Source organism: Cryptosporidium ryanae (genome assembly GCF_009792415.1).
Source record: "Cryptosporidium ryanae isolate 45019 chromosome Unknown contig_60, whole genome shotgun sequence".
Classification (NCBI taxonomy): Eukaryota; Apicomplexa; class Conoidasida; order Eucoccidiorida; family Cryptosporidiidae; genus Cryptosporidium; species Cryptosporidium ryanae.
In genome coordinates this window covers 72,745-92,846 of record NW_027125495.1, presented here as the reverse complement: position 1 = coordinate 92,846, position 20,102 = coordinate 72,745, and the positions used below count along the sequence as shown (strand labels likewise).

General features: G+C 31.8%; 8 protein-coding genes across 8 annotated transcripts; 6 read left to right on the top strand and 2 right to left on the bottom strand.

The window, feature by feature from the left end:
• Positions 1–246: 246 nt before the first annotated feature.
• On the bottom strand, positions 247–1,731 carry FG386_003029 (ring domain protein; the record flags this gene model as incomplete). Its single annotated transcript, XM_067342257.1, has 1 exon — positions 247–1,731. The coding sequence occupies one exon, from the start codon at positions 1,729–1,731 to the stop codon at positions 247–249; it is 1,485 nt and encodes a 494-aa protein (XP_067198918.1).
• Positions 1,732–2,162: 431 nt separating this feature from the next.
• On the top strand, positions 2,163–3,098 carry FG386_003028 (prolyl 4-hydroxylase alpha subunit; the record flags this gene model as incomplete). Its single annotated transcript, XM_067342256.1, has 1 exon — positions 2,163–3,098. One exon carries the CDS (start codon positions 2,163–2,165, stop codon positions 3,096–3,098), a length of 936 nt encoding a protein of 311 aa, XP_067198917.1.
• Positions 3,099–3,109: 11 nt separating this feature from the next.
• FG386_003026 (uncharacterized protein) lies at positions 3,110–5,092 on the bottom strand (the record flags this gene model as incomplete). The annotated part of the gene is made up of 1 exon (XM_067342254.1): positions 3,110–5,092. The coding sequence occupies one exon, from the start codon at positions 5,090–5,092 to the stop codon at positions 3,110–3,112; it is 1,983 nt and encodes a 660-aa protein (XP_067198915.1).
• Positions 5,093–5,512: 420 nt separating this feature from the next.
• FG386_003025 (choline kinase GmCK2p-like protein) lies at positions 5,513–6,712 on the top strand (the record flags this gene model as incomplete). The annotated part of the gene is made up of 1 exon (XM_067342253.1): positions 5,513–6,712. One exon carries the CDS (start codon positions 5,513–5,515, stop codon positions 6,710–6,712), a length of 1,200 nt encoding a protein of 399 aa, XP_067198914.1.
• Positions 6,713–7,182: 470 nt separating this feature from the next.
• Positions 7,183–9,117, top strand: FG386_003024 (uncharacterized protein; the record flags this gene model as incomplete). The annotated part of the gene is made up of 1 exon (XM_067342252.1): positions 7,183–9,117. One exon carries the CDS (start codon positions 7,183–7,185, stop codon positions 9,115–9,117), a length of 1,935 nt encoding a protein of 644 aa, XP_067198913.1.
• Positions 9,118–10,467: 1,350 nt separating this feature from the next.
• FG386_003023 (uncharacterized protein) lies at positions 10,468–13,137 on the top strand (the record flags this gene model as incomplete). Its single annotated transcript, XM_067342251.1, has 1 exon — positions 10,468–13,137. The coding sequence occupies one exon, from the start codon at positions 10,468–10,470 to the stop codon at positions 13,135–13,137; it is 2,670 nt and encodes an 889-aa protein (XP_067198912.1).
• Positions 13,138–14,071: 934 nt separating this feature from the next.
• On the top strand, positions 14,072–16,459 carry FG386_003022 (uncharacterized protein; the record flags this gene model as incomplete). The annotated part of the gene is made up of 1 exon (XM_067342250.1): positions 14,072–16,459. One exon carries the CDS (start codon positions 14,072–14,074, stop codon positions 16,457–16,459), a length of 2,388 nt encoding a protein of 795 aa, XP_067198911.1.
• A 504-nt stretch (positions 16,460–16,963) lies between these two features.
• On the top strand, positions 16,964–19,681 carry FG386_003021 (uncharacterized protein; the record flags this gene model as incomplete). Its single annotated transcript, XM_067342249.1, has 1 exon — positions 16,964–19,681. The coding sequence occupies one exon, from the start codon at positions 16,964–16,966 to the stop codon at positions 19,679–19,681; it is 2,718 nt and encodes a 905-aa protein (XP_067198910.1).
• Positions 19,682–20,102: the final 421 nt, after the last annotated feature.

The following is a 20,102-nucleotide window of genomic DNA, read 5'->3' as shown; positions in this document are numbered from 1 at the left end:
CTCAGAGTTCCGCAGAAACCTTGTTTCTTACAAATTACTCAAAAAACAACAAAAATACAAAAAACAAATATTAATAAATATAAAAATAAGATTAGGTGGTAATATGTTAAATGAAAACAATATTTTGGTAATCACCATGCAGAGATTAACTATTAGAATTTATATAAATATATTTAATATATGAATTTATATATAAATAATAAAATGGAAATAAATAGCCGCAGAATAAAGTATAAACCTAAACAGTTACATCATTCTACAGCCTGTTGAAGAATTGCTAATTCTGTCGATTGGAGTAAATTCGGAAAGAGAATCAGAGTCTATCTCATTATTTGATTGGTCAATACCTGAACTGTGATGTAATTGGTGAATTCTGTTATGAGTAGCATTGTGTATTTCCTCAATAATATTAGTTTGTAGATTAGAAGCTTCATTACTCTCATTAATTTCGATAGTTTCAACGGGAAAATTTCTAACTGTAGTAAAGCTGCTTGTAAGCAATGGGAATTGTGGGGAAAAAATAGGCATTCCAGCGAACGTAGTTGAGTGAATGCTTCTTGTATTTTCAGAACTATTTGTTTGAGTGTTTGTTGTATTATAGCGAAAAGAATCACTTCCATTGGCATTAGATTGAGGTTCAGATGCTGTTTGTTGTGCAGTAGCATCATTACCGTTCTCTGTATTATTTTGTGTAGGGTTGGAATTTTGAGTTCTTCTTCTGCTTTCATATGAATCATCATCAGTAGGAAGCTCAAATCTACAAACAGGGCATGAGTTGTGCTGATTTAGCCAAGGCATTAGACAATTAACATGAAATAAATGTGGACAAACTTCAACGTCCCTAGTTAAACCCATAATTTCGTCACCTATATTATATTCGTCCTGACAAACTGCACAAGGTCCACCTAATTTAATCTTTGCAATGTTAGACTCTGATACAGTTTCCCTTGGAAGTTGCTCAACAACTTGAACGGATGCAGGAGGACTCCCAAATCTATTATTTGGATCTTCTGTACTAAGAGCAACGGCCAGCGCATTTTCCATAGTTTCAACAAGAGTTGATATAGCGTTACCTGATAACATCTCTGCTAAAGGAAGTTCTCTAAATTCTCCATTCATACCAACAACAAATGCAGTGCTAGATGAATTAGGAACAGATGAATTTTGATAACCAATTCTTTGAAAAGTAATAGAATTCCCACCACCTGGTAACTGTTGTTCACCCTGTTGTAAATTAATATTACTGCTGCTATTGTTAACATTTGCTGCAGTTCTTGCATTGTCATTTTGAAATTGATTGTTTGGGCCTTGGTTATTTATGTTGTTTCTTAAGCTCCCAGAAACCTCTGATATTATTCTTGAAATTAAAGTTTCTCCAGTAATGCCTTGAGGAATTTGGGGTAGAGATGAAATGTTTACCCAGGTGGAACTGTTTGCTGTATTTTGATTTGAGTTCGCTTCATTCCCTAATAAATTTGCCAAAGATGGATTAATCACATTGGATCCATTGCTTGTATTAAAATCAGAGTTATTTAATAATCCAACATTACGACCTTGAGAATGCTGCAATACTTCAACAAATCCGCTGTTTCCACACATAGAGCATGTTAAATCAGTATTTATTACTGCTTCATTTACAGTTACAAACCTTTGACAAGCATGACACCAATATCTTCTAGAAAGACTCCCCAGAGTCCCATTATTGCCAGCATTAAATACATTATTTTGCATTTCAGATAAAGCTTTTTATTTTAAAAATTATATGTTAATAATATTTAAAAACACTATTTTTTTATATGTATTAGGTAATAATACTTTATTTAATAACCCAAGTTGAGACGGTTTCTATATTAATGGTAATAATGATAATAATAACAAAGTAGAAAATAACAGTTTAAGTTAGATATCAATATAAATACAAAAAATTCAAAATATCAACAAATTAAAACTGAATTTTCTTTAATAAAAAAACAAAGTAATATGTGTTATATTTTATTTCCTCTCGGGTGTAAGGTTTGAATGCACCGCCATCTAAATTCAGTATTTTGTTCATTTTGTCCGTAAAAACATTTTTTTATATAAAGGAAATTTATTTAAACAAACAATTAAAACTTATGTTTTATTGAAATTAAGAGTGGTACTGGTATTATTTTTCTCTCAAAATGGTTAATTACTCAAGTTATTTGTCTATGGTTAGAGACAAAGAACTTGTGGAAGAAAGTAAATTATTACCTGAATTTGTCCGCAATACTGATCCAATTATTCAAGTCAGTAAGGTAGAAAAAAGTAGTGTCCCAGGATTCTGCTTTTCAGAAGTTTGGGATAATGTTTTTACTGAGGAAGAGTGTAAGGCAATAATTGATTCGTTGGAAAAAAGCGGTGAACTTTCATTTTGGAATCCTGTAGACAATGAGAGCAAAGACTTCAGGGATGTAGATACAGTTGAAAGTGACATGAATTTATTTTCTAATTTTATGTGGGAAAGAATAAAGTGTTTATTCTCCCATCATAAATTTTCAATAAGTGAAGATGACGAATATTCCGAATTAGATACTATTGGAGAGTGGAGAGCTTCTGGAGTTTATGAAAGAATTTTATTTGGAAGGTATGAAAAAGGTGGACACTTTGGACCCCACACTGATGGATCTGTATGTATAGATGCAAACAAAAGAACATTTTGGACGATTTTACTTTATTTAAACTCAATTCCTGAAGAGGGTGGGGGAGCTACGTCCTTTATAAATCAAAAACAAAAATTACAAAAGTTCCACAAAGATGAGGATGGAAGAGACAGGTCAATACCGGAAAACGTATTGTATAAAGTTCAACCAAAGGCGGGTCGTGTTGTTGCTTTCTTCTTTGCAGACATGCACGAAGGAGAACCTGTGTACTCCGGTCATAAGAAATATATTATTCGCACAGACATATTATTCAACAGAGTGAATCCAATATTAACATCTGATACTGACAGAAAAGCCTATAAAATGTGGATTGATGCTCAAAATATAGCTGAAAGAGGGGATCCCGACACAGCAGTTTCATTATTTAAAAAAGCATTTAAATTATCACCTGAATTAGCAAGTCTTTTAAAATGCTAGTATAAACTTCTTTAACAAATACTTTCAGAATTTAATATTTCTTCGTAATTGGTTTCAATGAAACAAATGCATCTCGATACTTCATCTTGACTAATTTGGTTTATATCATCAGAAAATGCTAAAAACCACAAATAAGAAATGTTAATTAAATACTTATATTTTGGACCCTTTTGTAATTCTGAGAAGTGTTTGTTTATCATTTTTCCGTCAATAGGATTCCTGAATTTGTGTGTTTTATGCAATTTTAAACTTATGATTTCTTTAATTAGATTAAAATATGGGTGAGAATAAAAAAGCTCCACCAACTCAGAATCTGTCCAATATTTGTTTTGAGAAAGTCCGGGTTTAGATCCTCTATAAACAATATCCAGTGAAAAGAGTGAAATTAACAACTCAATCCAGAGGTCCCCAGTGATTGATACAAATAGTCCTAATATAACTCTTCTCTCTATATGTTTTTTTTTAAATTTACCTACTTTTATGTATTTGAAATTTCTTGTGTAAAAATCCCATAAACCAGATTCAACCTGATTTATTAACTGGGCCTTTGTTGAATTGGAGTACAAATCAACTTTTGAAAATATTTTGTCCTTGATTGTATAATTTGCCAAAAAGTTTAACGAATCTAACTCAATTATACTTGAAACTATTTTAAGACATGAATTAACGAGAGAAACTACAGAATTTGATATTTTATTTGGGAGTTTCAGCGAATCTGAGAGAATGTACTTAATTAGTGGAACCTCTTTACCCTTTTCGTTTTTGTAAAAATGATGGTATAAAGGAAGCATAAAGGCAAAATAAGTTGAAGTTCCGCAATTTGATTCCTGATCAAAGGATAGAAAATTCATAAACTCAATCTCACATAATTCAGTCTGACTGCTTCTACTATTAACCAACAATTCAATCATACGATGTGTCAATTCGACTACGAAAGGTCCAATGTTGTACCAGTCTCCAAACTCAGACAAGTCTTTATATTCAATTTCACTATTTAGATAACTAAAAATAGTCTCTTTGTCTGGAAATTTAAACACTGAATAAACAAGACCACTATTTACTATAAGTTTAAGCCCAATTGCGGGGTTGCCTGAATATTTGTTTGATATCATTTCATGTATTTCTGAACCTATCCTTTCTCTACTTATTTTAGTACTCAAAGAGTCTCTCAAAGAATTCTCTTTGCATGCATTTAATAAACTCTCTTCCATAATGAAGTGAAGTCTAGAGGTAAACCTAAACGCCCGTAGTGCCCTTAGAGGATCATCTAATAGTGTTTTAATTGGATCAAGAGGCGTTCTTATTATTTTTTTATGCAAATCAACAAGCCCCATCTTTGTAAAATCCTCAATCCTCCCATTGTTTATATTGTAGAACATACTGTTAATCGTAAAATCTCTTCTAAACGCATCCTCTTTTGCAGTTCCAAGATTTATTAACGGTATTCTGCTATCTAAAGTGTATGTTTCCGATCTAAGACCAACAAAATCAATGCAAATTTCATTCCACGTAAGAGTTGCAGTTTCAAGATGTTTGCTTTTTTCTGGATCTCTGTTAATTATCCCAACTGTGTGTTTTGGGTAGTTGTGGACCTTTTGAAGCCAAATATTAAAACCTTCTGCAAATTCCTTTCCAGATAGATTATCTAATGCTATATCAATATCTTTTTTAAATCCTAACTTACTTTCTAATTTGCTTTCATCATTAATAACACTATTTTGCGAATTTTCAAGTTCAAATGAATGAATATAACCCAATATTTTGTCTCTAACCCACCCACCTGCAACTCTGATAGTTGTATTTAAATTATTTGAGTTCACATACTCAAACAAAAGCGTGAAAAGCTTTTTCTCATTTTCGTCCAGCTTTATTATGACAGATTCATAGTCTAAATCTTTTTTTACCCTCTTTTCAAATGCAAGGTTGTCATACTGTCCAGATGTGATATAAAGCTTTCTTTTCGTGAAATTCGGGGTTCTTTTATCCTTTAACATTAATTATTACATAAGTTTAAAAGTTATGTTCCTATTGTAGTTCGGGTTAATTAAAAATATATTACTTATAATTTTATGTTTTAAATCTTTAATTTATTATTTGGTTTAAATCTTTCCGCAAAAAAAAAAATTAATAATTACCCCTCTTAATTATCTTAGAAAATCCAACTGCTTAAAGTTGTGCAAATATATAATTATACACAAAAACATTATATGAAACATATGCACCTGAAATAAGACTTATTTAAACTTTATAAAACATATACATTTTAAAGTATTTAACAAAGAAAACAAGCTGATTACTGAATTTATTTAGATCAAGACATTTTAAAAAGCTTACGATTAAAGTAGTAATTATTATACACATTCTGTAAAGCAAAATAGAAAAACAACGTAGTAAATAATTGTTAGATGCACTAAATGCCATTCCCAAACAAAAAGATTCAAGTTGGAGATCAGCTTTCGGAGTCATTCAGGTCATTTTCGACTATAACAGATGTTGGATTAATAAAGGAACTGTGTATTACGAAAATACCTGGGTGGAAAGAAATTGAAACAAATAATATAGAAGTGAGCCAAATACTTTCTGGACTAACAAACCAACTTTTTTCAGTAAGTATTATTGATGGGAGTATAAGTTCTAGTTTGAAGCATTCAAAGGTTCTTTTTAGAATATATGGAAAACATGTTGGAAAATTTTATGATTCTAAGGTTGAACTTCAAGTATTTAGATATTTAAGTGAGATAAACATTGCTCCAAAACTAATTGCAGACTTTCCAGAAGGCCGTATTGAGGAGTTTTTAGAGGGGGAGCCATTAACTACTAATCAACTTAAACTTACCCACATTTGTACTGAAGTAGCTAAAAATTTGGGTTATCTTCACACAATTAATACGAAAAGAGCTGACTTTCCGAAAACTTTTGACAAAGAACCTATCCTTTTTAAAAGAATATATCTTTGGAAAGAAGAAGCAATTTCACAAATGTCTAAGGAGAATTTTTCGATTGATCAAGAGCTATACAGGACTATTTTAAACGAGGTATATGAACTCGAAAACATTATATTGGGGGGGGAAAAACTTTCCTTTGAGGCAATTGATACTCTTTCGTCAGTTACACCTGCATATTCGCTTGTATTTGCTCATAATGATTTGCAAGAAAACAATCTTCTTCAAACTTCGAACAACATTAGAATGATCGACTACGAATATTCTGCAGTTAACTTTGCTGCTTCAGATATTGCTAACTTTTTTTGCGAATTCACGTACAATTATTGTCATGATAAACCACCCTTCTTCAAATATAATTACGATGACTATCCTTCTGAAGAACTCAGAAAATTGTTTATTTCTGTTTATCTTTCACAAACACTACAAAAACAAATCCTTCCTAGTGACGATGTAGTTCAAGTAACTGCAAAGGTGATTGAAGTGTTTTGTTTGGCTTCACATCTTTCATGGGGATTTTGGTCAATAGCGAGAACCCCAGGATACCAACCAAATTCAGTTGAATTTGACTTCTCAAGTTACACAAATATCAGGTTTTCACACTACTTAAAGAAAAAGAAACAGCTAATTGAAGAAGGAATTATTCCTTTAAATAAATGGTTAATAAAATAACTCAATTTCAATTGTTTCAAATAATTTGTTACTAATCCTTAGACTACAAAAGTTGTTATTTTTACAAAGGGTATAAATAAAAGGGATTAATAGTTTTCACAAATATTAACTTATGTGACTATTTAAATTCTATTATCATTTTAAAATAACTTGAGAATGAAACTTTTTTGTTTTTTTCTTTTTTGCATGCTTTTCAATCTTTTTTTTTAATATCGAAAATAAAGAAATACCCACTATACTTGGCGCTAAACAGCGCCAGAATTTTTAGTATTAACCTATTTGAGGGGAGGTTATAAATAATGAATTCAGGTCATGTTGAGTGAATAAAAAAAGAGAAGATAGTTGAAGGCGTCTTATATGTTGAGTGAACAATCAGATTAAATACTGAAGGGTGGATAAATATATCTATTTCAATAGAATAGATATTTCCATTGGTTTTTGTTAGTTGGAATTTTGAAGAAGTGGTAAAGATGGGGATGTTTTTGACGAAGCCATCCACTAAAAAACACTCAGACCAAGGAGGAGATTTTGAGAATTATGGTATTAGATATGGAGTTAGTGGTATGCAAGGTTGGAGAGTATCTATGGAAGATGCCCATTTGGCTTTACCAAAACTTAGTAAGCATTCTGAATTGTCTCTTTTCGGTGTTTTTGATGGCCATGGTGGTTCAGTGATTTCAGAATGGGTATCAAAGCACATAGAATCTATATTTGAGGAGGAACTTGATTTGGTTGCTTCAGAGTTGAGTTCTAATGAGTTGTATTTAGATCAGGAAAAAAGAAAATTGCCAACGAAAGTTGTGGTTATTTCCGAGGCGCTGCAGAGAACATATATTAAATTAGACGAACAGATGGCTGCTCCTTCATCCAGACCGGAACAGAGGGCTATTTATGATCAGAAAAAATCATTTAACGAGGTTAATCCACCAAAAACTTTTCTTCAAGAGCTTTTGGGAGGAATAGATGGACAAAAAAGGGTATTAAGAATGGTGGAGCAAAATGGGAATAGATTTCTCCAAATAGTATCTTTCAATGGTGATGAAGAGTCTGGGAATGCTGAATCTGAAGCTGTTGAAGACAAAATTGAAGAAGTGCAGGAAAAAAAGGAATCTATTGAGGAGTCTACCTTTAGTACGGCAGATGAAGCACTTGATTCGGTTCAGGTTGATTCGAAGGACGACTCCGGACAAGCTGAGGAGACGAATTCTAATGGAATTGTTCCTTTTGAAAGTGATATGAAGTGTGTCAATAATGACTCACCATTCGAATCCGCTGATCAGAGTTTAGTTGAAGATGAGTGCTTAGAGGAAGATAGTTATATGGAGGATTTATCCGACTCAGGAGCATGCGGCCCAGACCACTGTGGAACGACTGCGGTTGTGGCTGTTATTGTTCCCGGAAATTCTAATGAGAGTTCTTTCTTAATTGTTGCTAATGCTGGTGACTCAAGAGCTGTACTAAGTCGTTCAGGTCAAGCGATTGCTTTGTCTCATGATCACAAACCCGAGTTACCAATGGAAAACGAAAGGATTTTAAAAGCACATGGCACGGTGGAAAATGGTCGTGTAGATGGTAATCTTAATATGTCTAGAACCCTCGGTGATTTGCAATATAAGAGTGATGAAACTCTTACTCCAAAAGAACAAAAAATCACGGCATTCCCTGATGTTAGAATAATTCCTCTAACTAGCGAAGATGAATTCATTATTCTTGCATGCGATGGTATTTGGGATGTTGTTGATAATCAGCTGTGTGTTGATATCGTCAGAAGAAAAATGTTGTTACAGATTAATAATAATTCTGAAAAGTTAAATAAAAGTGATGACAACGAAATAAAGAGGGCTAATATCAATATTGACCTTCAAACAAATAGTGAATTACATTCAACATCACCTTTAGATGGGTCATCTCCTATTCCTCCTTTGAATTCGATCCAGTTGTCTGATATTTGTGAAGAAATATGTGACGAATGCCTTGCTCCAAATCCTGTTGAAAGTGAAGGTATTGGGTGCGATAATATGACTTTAATGATTGTTCAACTAGGACCATCGACAAGAAGTGCCTGTGGTGACTCACCGACAACTCTTGTCGCTCCGAACATTGGATCCGCAGTTGCAAAAAGGCTGCAGGCAACGGCGGTTGCAATTGATAATCAAAAATTCCAAGCCAAACAATCAACTGATTCTTCTGAAGCAAGTTCAAAGGACCAACCCATTGATTCTGACATCAAAGATGATCAACCCTCCTTGTCAGATAATAATAATAGAAAGTCCCCCGACGCTGTTATAAACAATACAATCCTTCCAAAGGTCTCGTGGATTCCAAAGAAGGACTTTAATGTTATTCTTTATGGATTTGGTGTAGATGACGGAAGATTTGATAACATTCCTGAAAGCAAATTTTAAGATCTTTTCCCTCCTCAAGTCCTAAAAAAATATCTACGACTTTTTTTATATAAGTAAATGCCAAACATAGTAATAACAATACTAGTGTTATTATTATAATTGTTTTGTTTAACAAAAATTGAATAAATTAAAAGGGTTTTATTTGAGAAAAAATGATGGAAGTCACAAGGAGTTGTTTCTGGTTGGCTTAAGACACAAAAAGTAGTTTAAAAACGCATTAATAATACTTTGTTTTCTAAGTATCGAAAAATATTTCTTTGTTCACCAATATATCTACTAATTTCTTTTGTATTGAGCACAATGTACCACTGGTATGCACAACACTACATGGAATGTTCATTTCTCCCGAGTTCTGTGCGAGAATAGTGCACAACCTTAAATAATTGCTTATTTCTCGATTACAGTTTACTATTGTGTATCCGAGTTGTATACTAAAGTACACGACTAAAGTTGGAAGTTAGTATATACTATCGATTCAACAAATGTTGAGCTAATATCTCGTATATATTGAGTTTTGAATTAGTTAGAATTATCTTCTGATCACTTCGATTTAATTCTATATTCACTGAAAATAGAACCTTGATTATTAATTCAATTCGTTAAATCCTTAATAGCTCAACTGTTAAACTTACTTTTTATCGAGTATAAATACGAAAAAACACCGAACATTTCCTTCATTGTCTTGACTAGCAGTTCCTTAAACTCAGACTCACTAAAATGCTGGTCTTTTGGTATTGAAACTAAGAACCAACGTGTCTTTTTTCTCATCTCATATATTAATGTTACTCGATTTAATTCTATTCATTATTCTATTTGTAGTATGGATACCAAACTGCTATTTATTTTAATATTAATGAAGTGGCATTTTTTGGCGCCGCCGTTTTTTCAAATTGTTTGGTGTGACCAATTTCGCAAATATAGATGAAAAGTGAAAGTAGGTTTACAGACCAAATATAAGAGAATATTTGTATATATATTGAAAAGACAATATTTTATTATTTTTTAGATAAATTTGGATATTTAAAACTCTCAAATGCTATAAAAAAGAAAAATTATTTTATTTGTTGCATATGAAATATGTGACTAGTTGGAAAACATTGCACACATACACTTTTTGTAGTCCCCCATATTATTTCATGCAGTAAATTAAATATAATATTTGAATGAACAATTAAGTTGAAGGTGCTTTTATCTATTGTTATTTTTTATGAATTTGATTAATTACATTAAGACTAAGTTATTTGACATTTGAAATAAATTAAAAATAATCAAGAAATTGTTAGTAAATATTTGAATTAAGTAAAACAAATTTAATTACAAATGAATACGAAATTTTGAACACTAATAAACATGTACAATAATAAAATGTTAAAATTTAACATTTTTTTCATTCTTACATTTATTCTTTTATTTGGTTCTATTGCTATTAATTCAGAGACAGTAGATGATATTTCTGGATATAAAGTTAAAAATGAAGATGATTCATTATCAGTAGAGATTAACAACAAAAAAAAAATGCAGGATAATATTACGAAAGGCGATGTTAATACTGTAAATATTTTTGATAGTTTTGAGAATGCAGATGAATATAAAAAATATGATGCATCCTCTATAATTAAAAGTGATAAATATTCATCAAAAGGTATATATTTTATACTTGCTGGAATACTAATAATAATATCAATACTTTCGACACTGATTGTAAGAGATTGCATAGTTGAAAGAATAAGACTTAAAAATGACTCATTTCTTCAAGCAGTAATGGATACAGTATTTCGCCAAGCAGCATGTATATTTTTATCCATTACTGTTTCTTATTGTTTACTTACATCGAGATTAATTGACTTAATCAGAGAATACTGCGAGAATTTAATGTCGGATTATTCAAGCAAAACAATAATAAATAATATTGCTACTCAAATAGATGATGTCATTGTAAATAATTCAAAAGTATGGACAACCGAAAATTTAGCGAAAGAATTCAATAATATATTAGCAATCGTTATATTGACATTTTCTTGGTATTGTGTTTTTGTGTTATTATTTACTGCTTCGGTTAAATTTTTGGAAAAATGGATTAGGTATGCAGATAACACTGATGTAGGTGCATTAATAAAATCAATATATAGACTTAGAACTATGTTTAGTTTAAATAAATTTGGAAAGAAAAGAACATTAGACTATCAAGATTATTTTGGGAACGGTGAAAATAACTGTGAAGACCAGAAAATGTTAGGTGAAGTTGGAAAAAACAACTCTATTATAACATTAAGTGAGAATAAGGGTTCAATTCAAGAAAATATCCCCATCACAGTACTTCAAGGTGGTGGAAGTACTTCAAGTTATAAGTTGTCTTTAAATAAAAACGAGAGCCTGAGTGAAAGAGGTCAAATTGAAACTGAACGTCTTATTGATGTTGAAAAAAATGAGAGTATGAATTATTTATCTGAGGCCGATATTGAGAAATGCACAGATATCAACAGCAGTTTAAGTTCAGAGTCTGAAATAGAGGAGAGAGATATTTCCATTGTTGAAGATGAGATGAAGATTTCGCAATTTAATGACAGCATTGAATTGGAAAACAAGCCTAACATTCCTTGCAATTCAAAGTCAAAAAGAGATAGTGTTTCATCAAAAAGGAAAAAGCAAATTGGAAAGGCAAGTAACATTAAATTGACATGGAAAGAACAGATTTCAAAGAAACTTTCACTTTTCTTCGATAAAATTTGGATTCTGCCTAATGAATTTTTATTAACATACATGAAAGCTCATTTTGTATCTTTAAGATACGATTTTATGGATGAGATAGCAACCTATGATAACTATGGATCATTTAGCTCAGGTATTAGCGACGACACTTGCTCATCATTTGAATGTCAAAACAGTTCGTGGTTAATTTCTTTAACAGATCCAACAACCTCTTTGGTAGCTGGTGTATACTTTACCGAGTACTTGAGAGCCAAACTATTGATTTTGGCTGTATCATTAATTCGAATCCCGATAACTACATTGTCATTTGTGTTTTTCGTTAATTTAATTTGTTGGTTGTGTGTTTATAATTACCACTACAATATTATTGCTTTTAATAACACAAAACATTACTTCTCAGAGCCAATGATTTGCTTTTACATCTCAGTTATACTTTTTGGATTTTCATTAATTGTATGGCTTGAATCATGGCTAGTAAAAAGAAACCTCCAACCAAAGAATATATTAGAATATCTTAAAATGAAATACAGTCTCGATGTTGGAATTCCTCAACAAGAAATAGAATATGAGAAAATAATGCCTAGATACAAGATAGGAAAGGCTAAATTATCTAAAAAGAAGGAATCAATGTGTAAAGGTGGTGGATACTCCCAATTATCTACACAACCTTGTAATCTAATGACTCAAGGTACACTAGAAACTGATTATTTAGACGGTGGTTATAAAAAAGAAACATTCTCTGGAAGACTCTCGAAATATATAAACAACAAATTATTTGGAACAAATAACCCAACACTTCATGATAATTTATTTCTCTTTAAAAAGAATGGACCAAATATACTGTTAAGATGGTTCCAAGCTTCTTACTTTATCCAACTTGTTCTTATTTCAATAGTCATTCATTTGTCCCATCTTCAAAAAGAACTTTGGTTTGAGGAATTCCAACTAGTTACCATGGCTATTTGGTGCATTTTCATACTTCAAAATATGTGCCTTCCGTTCATGCTATATCCAATACTATTGTGTACTTCTGTAGGCCAAATGGCAGATAAGTTAGTACTTGAACAAGTACTATCAATACAAAAAACTCAGAATATTCAAAGGCTTACGCAAATATCCGAGTCTTTGAGATTTTATAGTTTTATATTCTTGTTCAAAAAAGGAAATGAAGTAGATAAAGAACTGCAAAGAAGAAAGTATAGCATTGTTGCAAAAACTGCACCCTGGGAACTTCAGGTTAGATGTAGGAATACAATGAATTTCTTAATTAACAATGCACCTATAAAAACACAAGTAAGTTTTAACCTATAATATTATACTAGCATTAATAACTAAATTTATTAAACTTAACAGACAATAGTGCGTAAACCAGGTATAGATGAATACAAAATTAAATACTTTTTGATTTCTGAAGGCCTTTATTATTCATCTGAATATGCTAAAGAACTGCTAACTGTTTTTGATTTTGACAACGACGGAGTATTAAACGAATCTGAATTTTCAATATGTTACCACGCAATTCAACAACATTTTATGGGAGATCTTGATGTATCACTTATATTAAATTATCTAGAACTAAATTTTGGAGTAAATACTGCCTCGTCAACTGGAATTGATTTGAATACATTTACTTCAATAGTGAAAAGGTTAAAATTAGGATGGTCCAACGGACAAATAAGGCACGCAATGATTTTCCTATCTGGAGGAAGAAACCTTCAATCCATATATAATTCCGCAAAAAACTCTAAAAAATCAGATTCAAGAGGCAAAAATAAGTGTCAACTTTCTGTCAAAGTTAACGATTTTATAAGCAAACTATTAACTATTGAAAGTGGGATTCCAAGTAGCATTGCTTCAACACAGTTAAGATCAGGTACACTCATTCCCGTAAATGAGAAAAGCTCAATTCTCTCCAGCTTTAGTAGAAATAGTAACAGTAACAAAAATAACTCGATAATTTCAAATGCAAATTGTGTGAAAGAGGAGAAAAACAGAAAGACGGACGAAATTCCTATTGAAGAATACGTTTATAGTAATAGTGAACTAGAGGAGGAAATTGTAGAAAAAGTATAGTTAATTTTAAGTTTTTTTTATCTCTTACAAACAATAAATGCTTGATGAAAATGATGTAGCCGCCACCTGAAATTATAAACATGCTATTTCACAAAAGTAAAACATATTTAAGTAAATTAGTAGAAAATATCAGTGAAATTATGTAATTTTTTGAAAGAAATTTTTATTTAAAATGGTTGTTTCTGAAGAAGGCTTCAGATTTGAAACTGAACATGCAGATCAATACAATATTAGTCAGATATATCACGAGTTTGGAATTCCGTTAACAATTAATTATTCTAGAAATTTATTCGAAGGAAACTTAATTTCTGTTGGTGACACTGGAGGTTTCCTAACTTTGTACAAAGTATCTCACATTGAAAATGTTTTTATTGATGATGTTAAAGAAAAGCACATAAGACTTTTTTCAAGAAGAGTACACAATAATTCAATAACTGAGGCAAAGTTTCAGAAAGTGGACTTTGAATCAAATATAATAGAAAAATATATATACACATCTTCTACAGATAGTTTCCTTGTAAAGTTTGATTTGGAACAAGAAAAAGAAAGTTGCAAAATAAGAGCTCACAAAGAGTGGGTTAAAAAGTTTTCTCTTTCATCGGAAAATGCATCATTAATAGCTACAGTTGGAAATGACGGTAATTTTTTCATATTCGATGACAGATATTTTAACAAAAGAGCTTCTCTTTGTTCTATAAACAAAATTAATTCAGGTAACGACAAAAATTACTCAATTGAAATGCTTAAGAAGAAGAATATAATTGACATTAACGCATTTAAATATATTGAAAAAATAAATCTAATTCCAAAAATAGAGTTATTTGGAATTCACGAGCCAATAAGGAAAACAAGTTCAATAAAAAAAAGCCAATCCCGTGAGAGACTTATAGGTAAGAAAGTTTTATCTATTAGTGCAGTAAATTTTTTAAGTCGACTGAACTATATTTCAACATGCGGTAGTTCGGACGGATATATAAAGATTTGGGACATCAGGAAGTTGACTGGTAGCAATTCTGAAGATAATTATATTCATAGATTTTCTCCACAAGCAGAAGAGGACAAAAGAGAGAATAGCGAATTAAGAGGGATAGTATGGATGGACGTAGATGATTATTACAATAAAATGGGTGTGAGAACAAGAAACGGAACAATTTACGTTTACAATATATTGGATATTCTTTCATTAGAAAAAGATCTTAAACCTCTCGTAATTGACCTTAATAGAATATTTCCAGAAGAGAAATGCGAACTTACTGATTCAAACCAGAAGCCATCAATTTCCTGTTTTGGAAATTGGATCGCAACACCGTCAAATTCAGGAAATAAAATGTGCATCATTAACATTTCAGATTTAAGTAAAGAATTAGAACCTCATTTTATACATAAAAGTGGAAATGTTGGTGAATTTTCCGAATTTCAATGCATTGAATGGAAGAAAGTTTATAATATTTCAAGTTTGTCACACATTTTCCCGCGCCAAGGTGTCAAAAAGCAATTGGGGAAAGTTTTTAATGTGGGGAAAGAGTACTGCTCCAATTTTTTGGCTGGAACAAAATTAGGGTATTTAGAAGTTTTTGATAATAAGAACTTTCAAGTTAACCTCAGAAAATCTGTTATGTCGGATTTTTCTGATTTATCCCAAATGGGGCCTAGACCCATGGACTGTATCGAGGGTAATAAGAATGATGGTAAATTAAAATCTCAGTGGGTATCGGGAGAATCATTGTCCTTTAGTGGTTCTTTTGAAGGTGATTCAGAAGCACTAAACCAACTTTCTCTCTCATCTTCTTTGTCCGTTCCTATACCAAAACCCAACAGAGTAAGTGTTGCTGGAGGGGAAACCGGGGAGAAGAAGTTGATAAATAATGATGCTGAAATTCCAAGTTCAACTGAAAATAATTATGTTGATTCACGAAAGGAAAAAAAAACAGGATTTCTAACTTTAGGTGACCTTGGCTTATCTGAAAAAGGACTTACTTCCAGTTCGGACAATTCAAAGGTTAGTCTGGGTTTAGCTAGTGAACAACATGTAGAGAAAACACCATTCAGGAGAAGCATTCCATTCCCAGGTTCTTCTCAAGACAGTGTAGGTTATCCTGCTCCACATAGAGGACAGTATGGCTATATAAGTCAGTCACAGGAGAGTCTTATGACGCCTAAATCATTGGATAATACTAGCTCCATGAATAGTGAAAAAATAAATTCTTATGGAGAATATACTGATTCTTCAAAAGATAACACATCTAGAAGAATAATTCACATTCCACTTTCTCAGTCAAATGAGGAGGTACTTGGAAGTCCGGGTTTAAATTCAGTTGAAATTTTTACAGACATACAAGACTCAGACAGGGCAGTTGTTGATTCCGATTTGAGTAACACAAATAACGACCAGGATGTATTTTCTGACAAATGTATGTATGATAGAGATAACGACGATTCTTTTGAAGGAGAAAATAAGGGATTTAAGCAACGAAGACTGGATAGTTGGATTCGTGCAAAAAAGAATATTGAGGCAAGCACTACGAATAATAGTTCTGCTGAGCTTTCGCCAATAAATTGATCTTTTTTCACGAGAATGAATAACGAGCTTCCGGGTTTATTTTATACTTTATTGATAAATTGGTGAATTGCATGAAATTGTACCTTTTATATAAAATAATTGCATTAAAGTTATCTTTCTAAAATTTACAATATAACAGGACAATCAAGCTTAATTAATATTTGACTGTCTTAGTATTCCAAAATAAACCCAAATTTAGCCTGTTGCATTTGCGGGTTTGTTTTTCTTAAACCCTCTGAAATAGGTGATAAACTAACTCAATTAATTTATATTTTATCATTCTAATGTTGACTAATTTGCTAGATTCACTATCAATTTGATTATTGTGTTATGTCAAATTGTAACTGTGGGAGAGGTATGTTCTGCTCAAAAGGCTGTGTGTTGGCGCCATGTACTATATATAGTAGAAAACTCAAGGAAATGATTAAGTAATAAATACAAAGCACTTTACTATAATTATTGAGCTTTCCGGTAACTTTAAATGATACGGTGCAAACATCAGGAATGTTGATAAGTTCTACTCAAAGAGAGGTTGAGAATCAACTATTTGACAATAACGATGTACAAGGAGAAGTGGGATGTAACAAAGGTTTCACTCTAAAAGAGGAAAGGACAATTGAAGATGATACAAGTGTAGTTGAGAATGATGAAGACGATGAGAGTGATTATCAATCAATTATAGATTCTTTTAGGTTTCAGAGAGGTTTAAAGTTGATTCTTGAAATTCCAAAGGAGACAATAAAGTACATATATAAAGAAAAGTTAGACAAACATGTTCAATTGCCGACGTTAATATCTTTCAAAGACTTATGTATCGATGCATATGGTGAGGAAAATGTAACAGATAAGAATGTTTTTGATGGAAAAAAAATTTGGAACAAAATAATAACTGAAAAAACAGAAAATGGTGAAATGGAAACTGACGAAAACGATAATGAAGACAATGAAAAAACATACAAAGATATAACAAGCTTTTTAGATACAATTAAATCAAATAGTAAGAACAACTCATTTTCTGTGAGTGAGAATGTACTCAGAAAAAGAGTTCATGAAATGTCAACGAGACTTTCAAAACAAGGCCTTTTGTGTGATCCTAGAGAATATTATTTCAATCCTATGACAATGACAGGCAGTAATGGTGGAAATAGAAGTAAAGAAGATTATTATGATGTTTTTGATGATTTTATAGATGACTCTGAGATGGTTGATGACTTGGGCTTATCTTTAGAGGATCTTTACAGCAAAAATGACAACAATGGAAACGATGATTCGCTTGGTTCAAGCTCAGTTCAGACATCTGAGTTGATATATGCAGATTATACTAATCCAAATGCATTTTATTGTGACAACGACCCACAAGGAGATCTTATAGATTTTTATTACGAATCTGATTCAGATATTTCGAATGAAACAGACAATGCCAATAAAGTTTCAGGTATTTCTTCGGATAACGAAATAAAAAAGAGTGTTACAATCCGTGACTTACTTAACAATCAAATATTGAAACTACTTATTCAACTTAGAACTGATTGTTGGTTATATTATTCGCCAAAGAATGCATCGGTGAGCAAGGATTTGTCCTCCGAGCAATCTTTAAACAATACTCAAACTAATGTTGTAGGTTTAAATTGTGCAGATACCCTTTCTTTTTCTCAAGAAACAGTTGATTTGTCAACTCCTGTTAACAAGGAAACAAATCCGAGTTCAAAATATTCGTTTCCTCAACGTACTCCAAGGGTAGTTACATATTGGTTCAAAAATTTAAATGAAAAACTGGTGAAAATATCCGAGGCATATAATAAATGCAAAAGCTATTACAATAAGAACGGCAATGTTAGAATTGAAAAGAACTCATTTGAATCGGAAATTCAAGACTCTGTAGACATTTTAACAAGCACTATTGAGAAGGATCCAATACTTTGCAAAGTACCCTGTTTGTTTACAACCATATATCCAAATTATGAAGTAGTCCCTTTTGATTCTAAATTAATCCAAATAATATGGCAAGCGTTAAATGCAACAGTTCCGATACTAAATAAAAAAAGACAGATTTACATATCTCAAGGAGATTCTTCATCCTTAGCTATCATTAATTTACTAACTAAATATGACAACTTTAGAATTAAATGGGTAAGACTTGTTTTAAATCATAATCAAGAAGTTCTGTATCAACTTGATTTAAATGCATACGAATCAATAATTAACTATCCAAGTATAAAAAGTAAATCCCCTGAATACGTAAAACGGATATTGAATTCAATTTCTCAATACAATTCCCAAATAAATCTCAATAGCAATTCATCTAAAGAACGAGATGACTCTGTGACAAACAAAATAGAAACATTGAACTCAACTACTAATGAAATAGAAGCATCTCAGGAGACAATCGTGAATCCTTTTGAGACCCAATTGCTTGACTATACTCCAACTTTAATTGACTTAAAAAGAGAGGACCCAAATTCTCAACAAGAAAATGAGGAAATAGGTATTTCTCAGTTGGGTGACAGCAATTCGAGTATGCAAAACAATATAACATCTTGTTCTTCTCAAAATGAAGACAACAATGGTATACAAGAGAAACCAAAGCCCTTCTCTAAAACAACTGAATTTACATTACAAAGCATGAAAGCAGTTGACTGCGACTTAGTATTGGATTACGGAGTCTCTCTTTTGGAATACATTCATGGTGTTAACAGACTAAGACTTGTTTACAAGGATATAATTTCTGCAAACGTAATGACAAAAACAGTTCAGAAAGAACAAGATAGTTTGCCCGTAAACGGGACAAGAGGACTTGAACAAATGATTAAAAGCTATATTTTAAAGCGTCTCTCCAATGTTTCTTTTGAGGGTCAGAAATTAAAAGACATTCCTCACAGATATTTCTTAAATCAAATTAAGCTCCTTCAATTAAAATACAACTACAGAAGCCTCACAAGCATTACAGTTAGAAGACCCAAGTCTGAAGTTGACTCCAAATCCTCAACTAGTGACACAACCAAAAAGAGGAAGAGAAAAGAAACAACAGGAGCTGATTTTGAAGTTAATACAAAGGAACCGAATAAAAATTGCAGCAAGAAAGAAGAGGCCAGCCTTGTCATTGCTGATTACGGTAGCAGCGACTTGAACGACAGCAAGTTGTGTTGTCTCTCGAAAATCTCTATTTCTCAGAATTCAGCAAGCATTGATTCCAATCCTGAAAACACACAATGGACAAATTAAACGAATAATTGATTTCATATATATTTACAACCCAGTTTTTGGTCCTTTCCGCCTTGCTTTTATATATAAATCATATAAATAGAGAATTCACTTCAAAGAATTTGATAACGATGTTAATATATTTTTTCCTCATTTGAATTATTGATGAGCTATAAAGGTTTATCTTCTTACTTTTCCAAATTTTGTCGAATCTGGACTTTCAAATACCGAATTATTTCTCAGCGAGAACAGTTCAACCCGAAAAAACGTAAATACATACAAACCCCCATTTCTTATTCACGAAATGCCGACTTGAATTTCTAGTTCAAGGAAAAGATATACAATAACGAACGAATTTCATCAAACCATGTACTGCTTTACTCCTAATTTTCACACCTCTAAGTAAATCCTCCAAGAGACCCTTCTCCGCCAGCAAAGACTC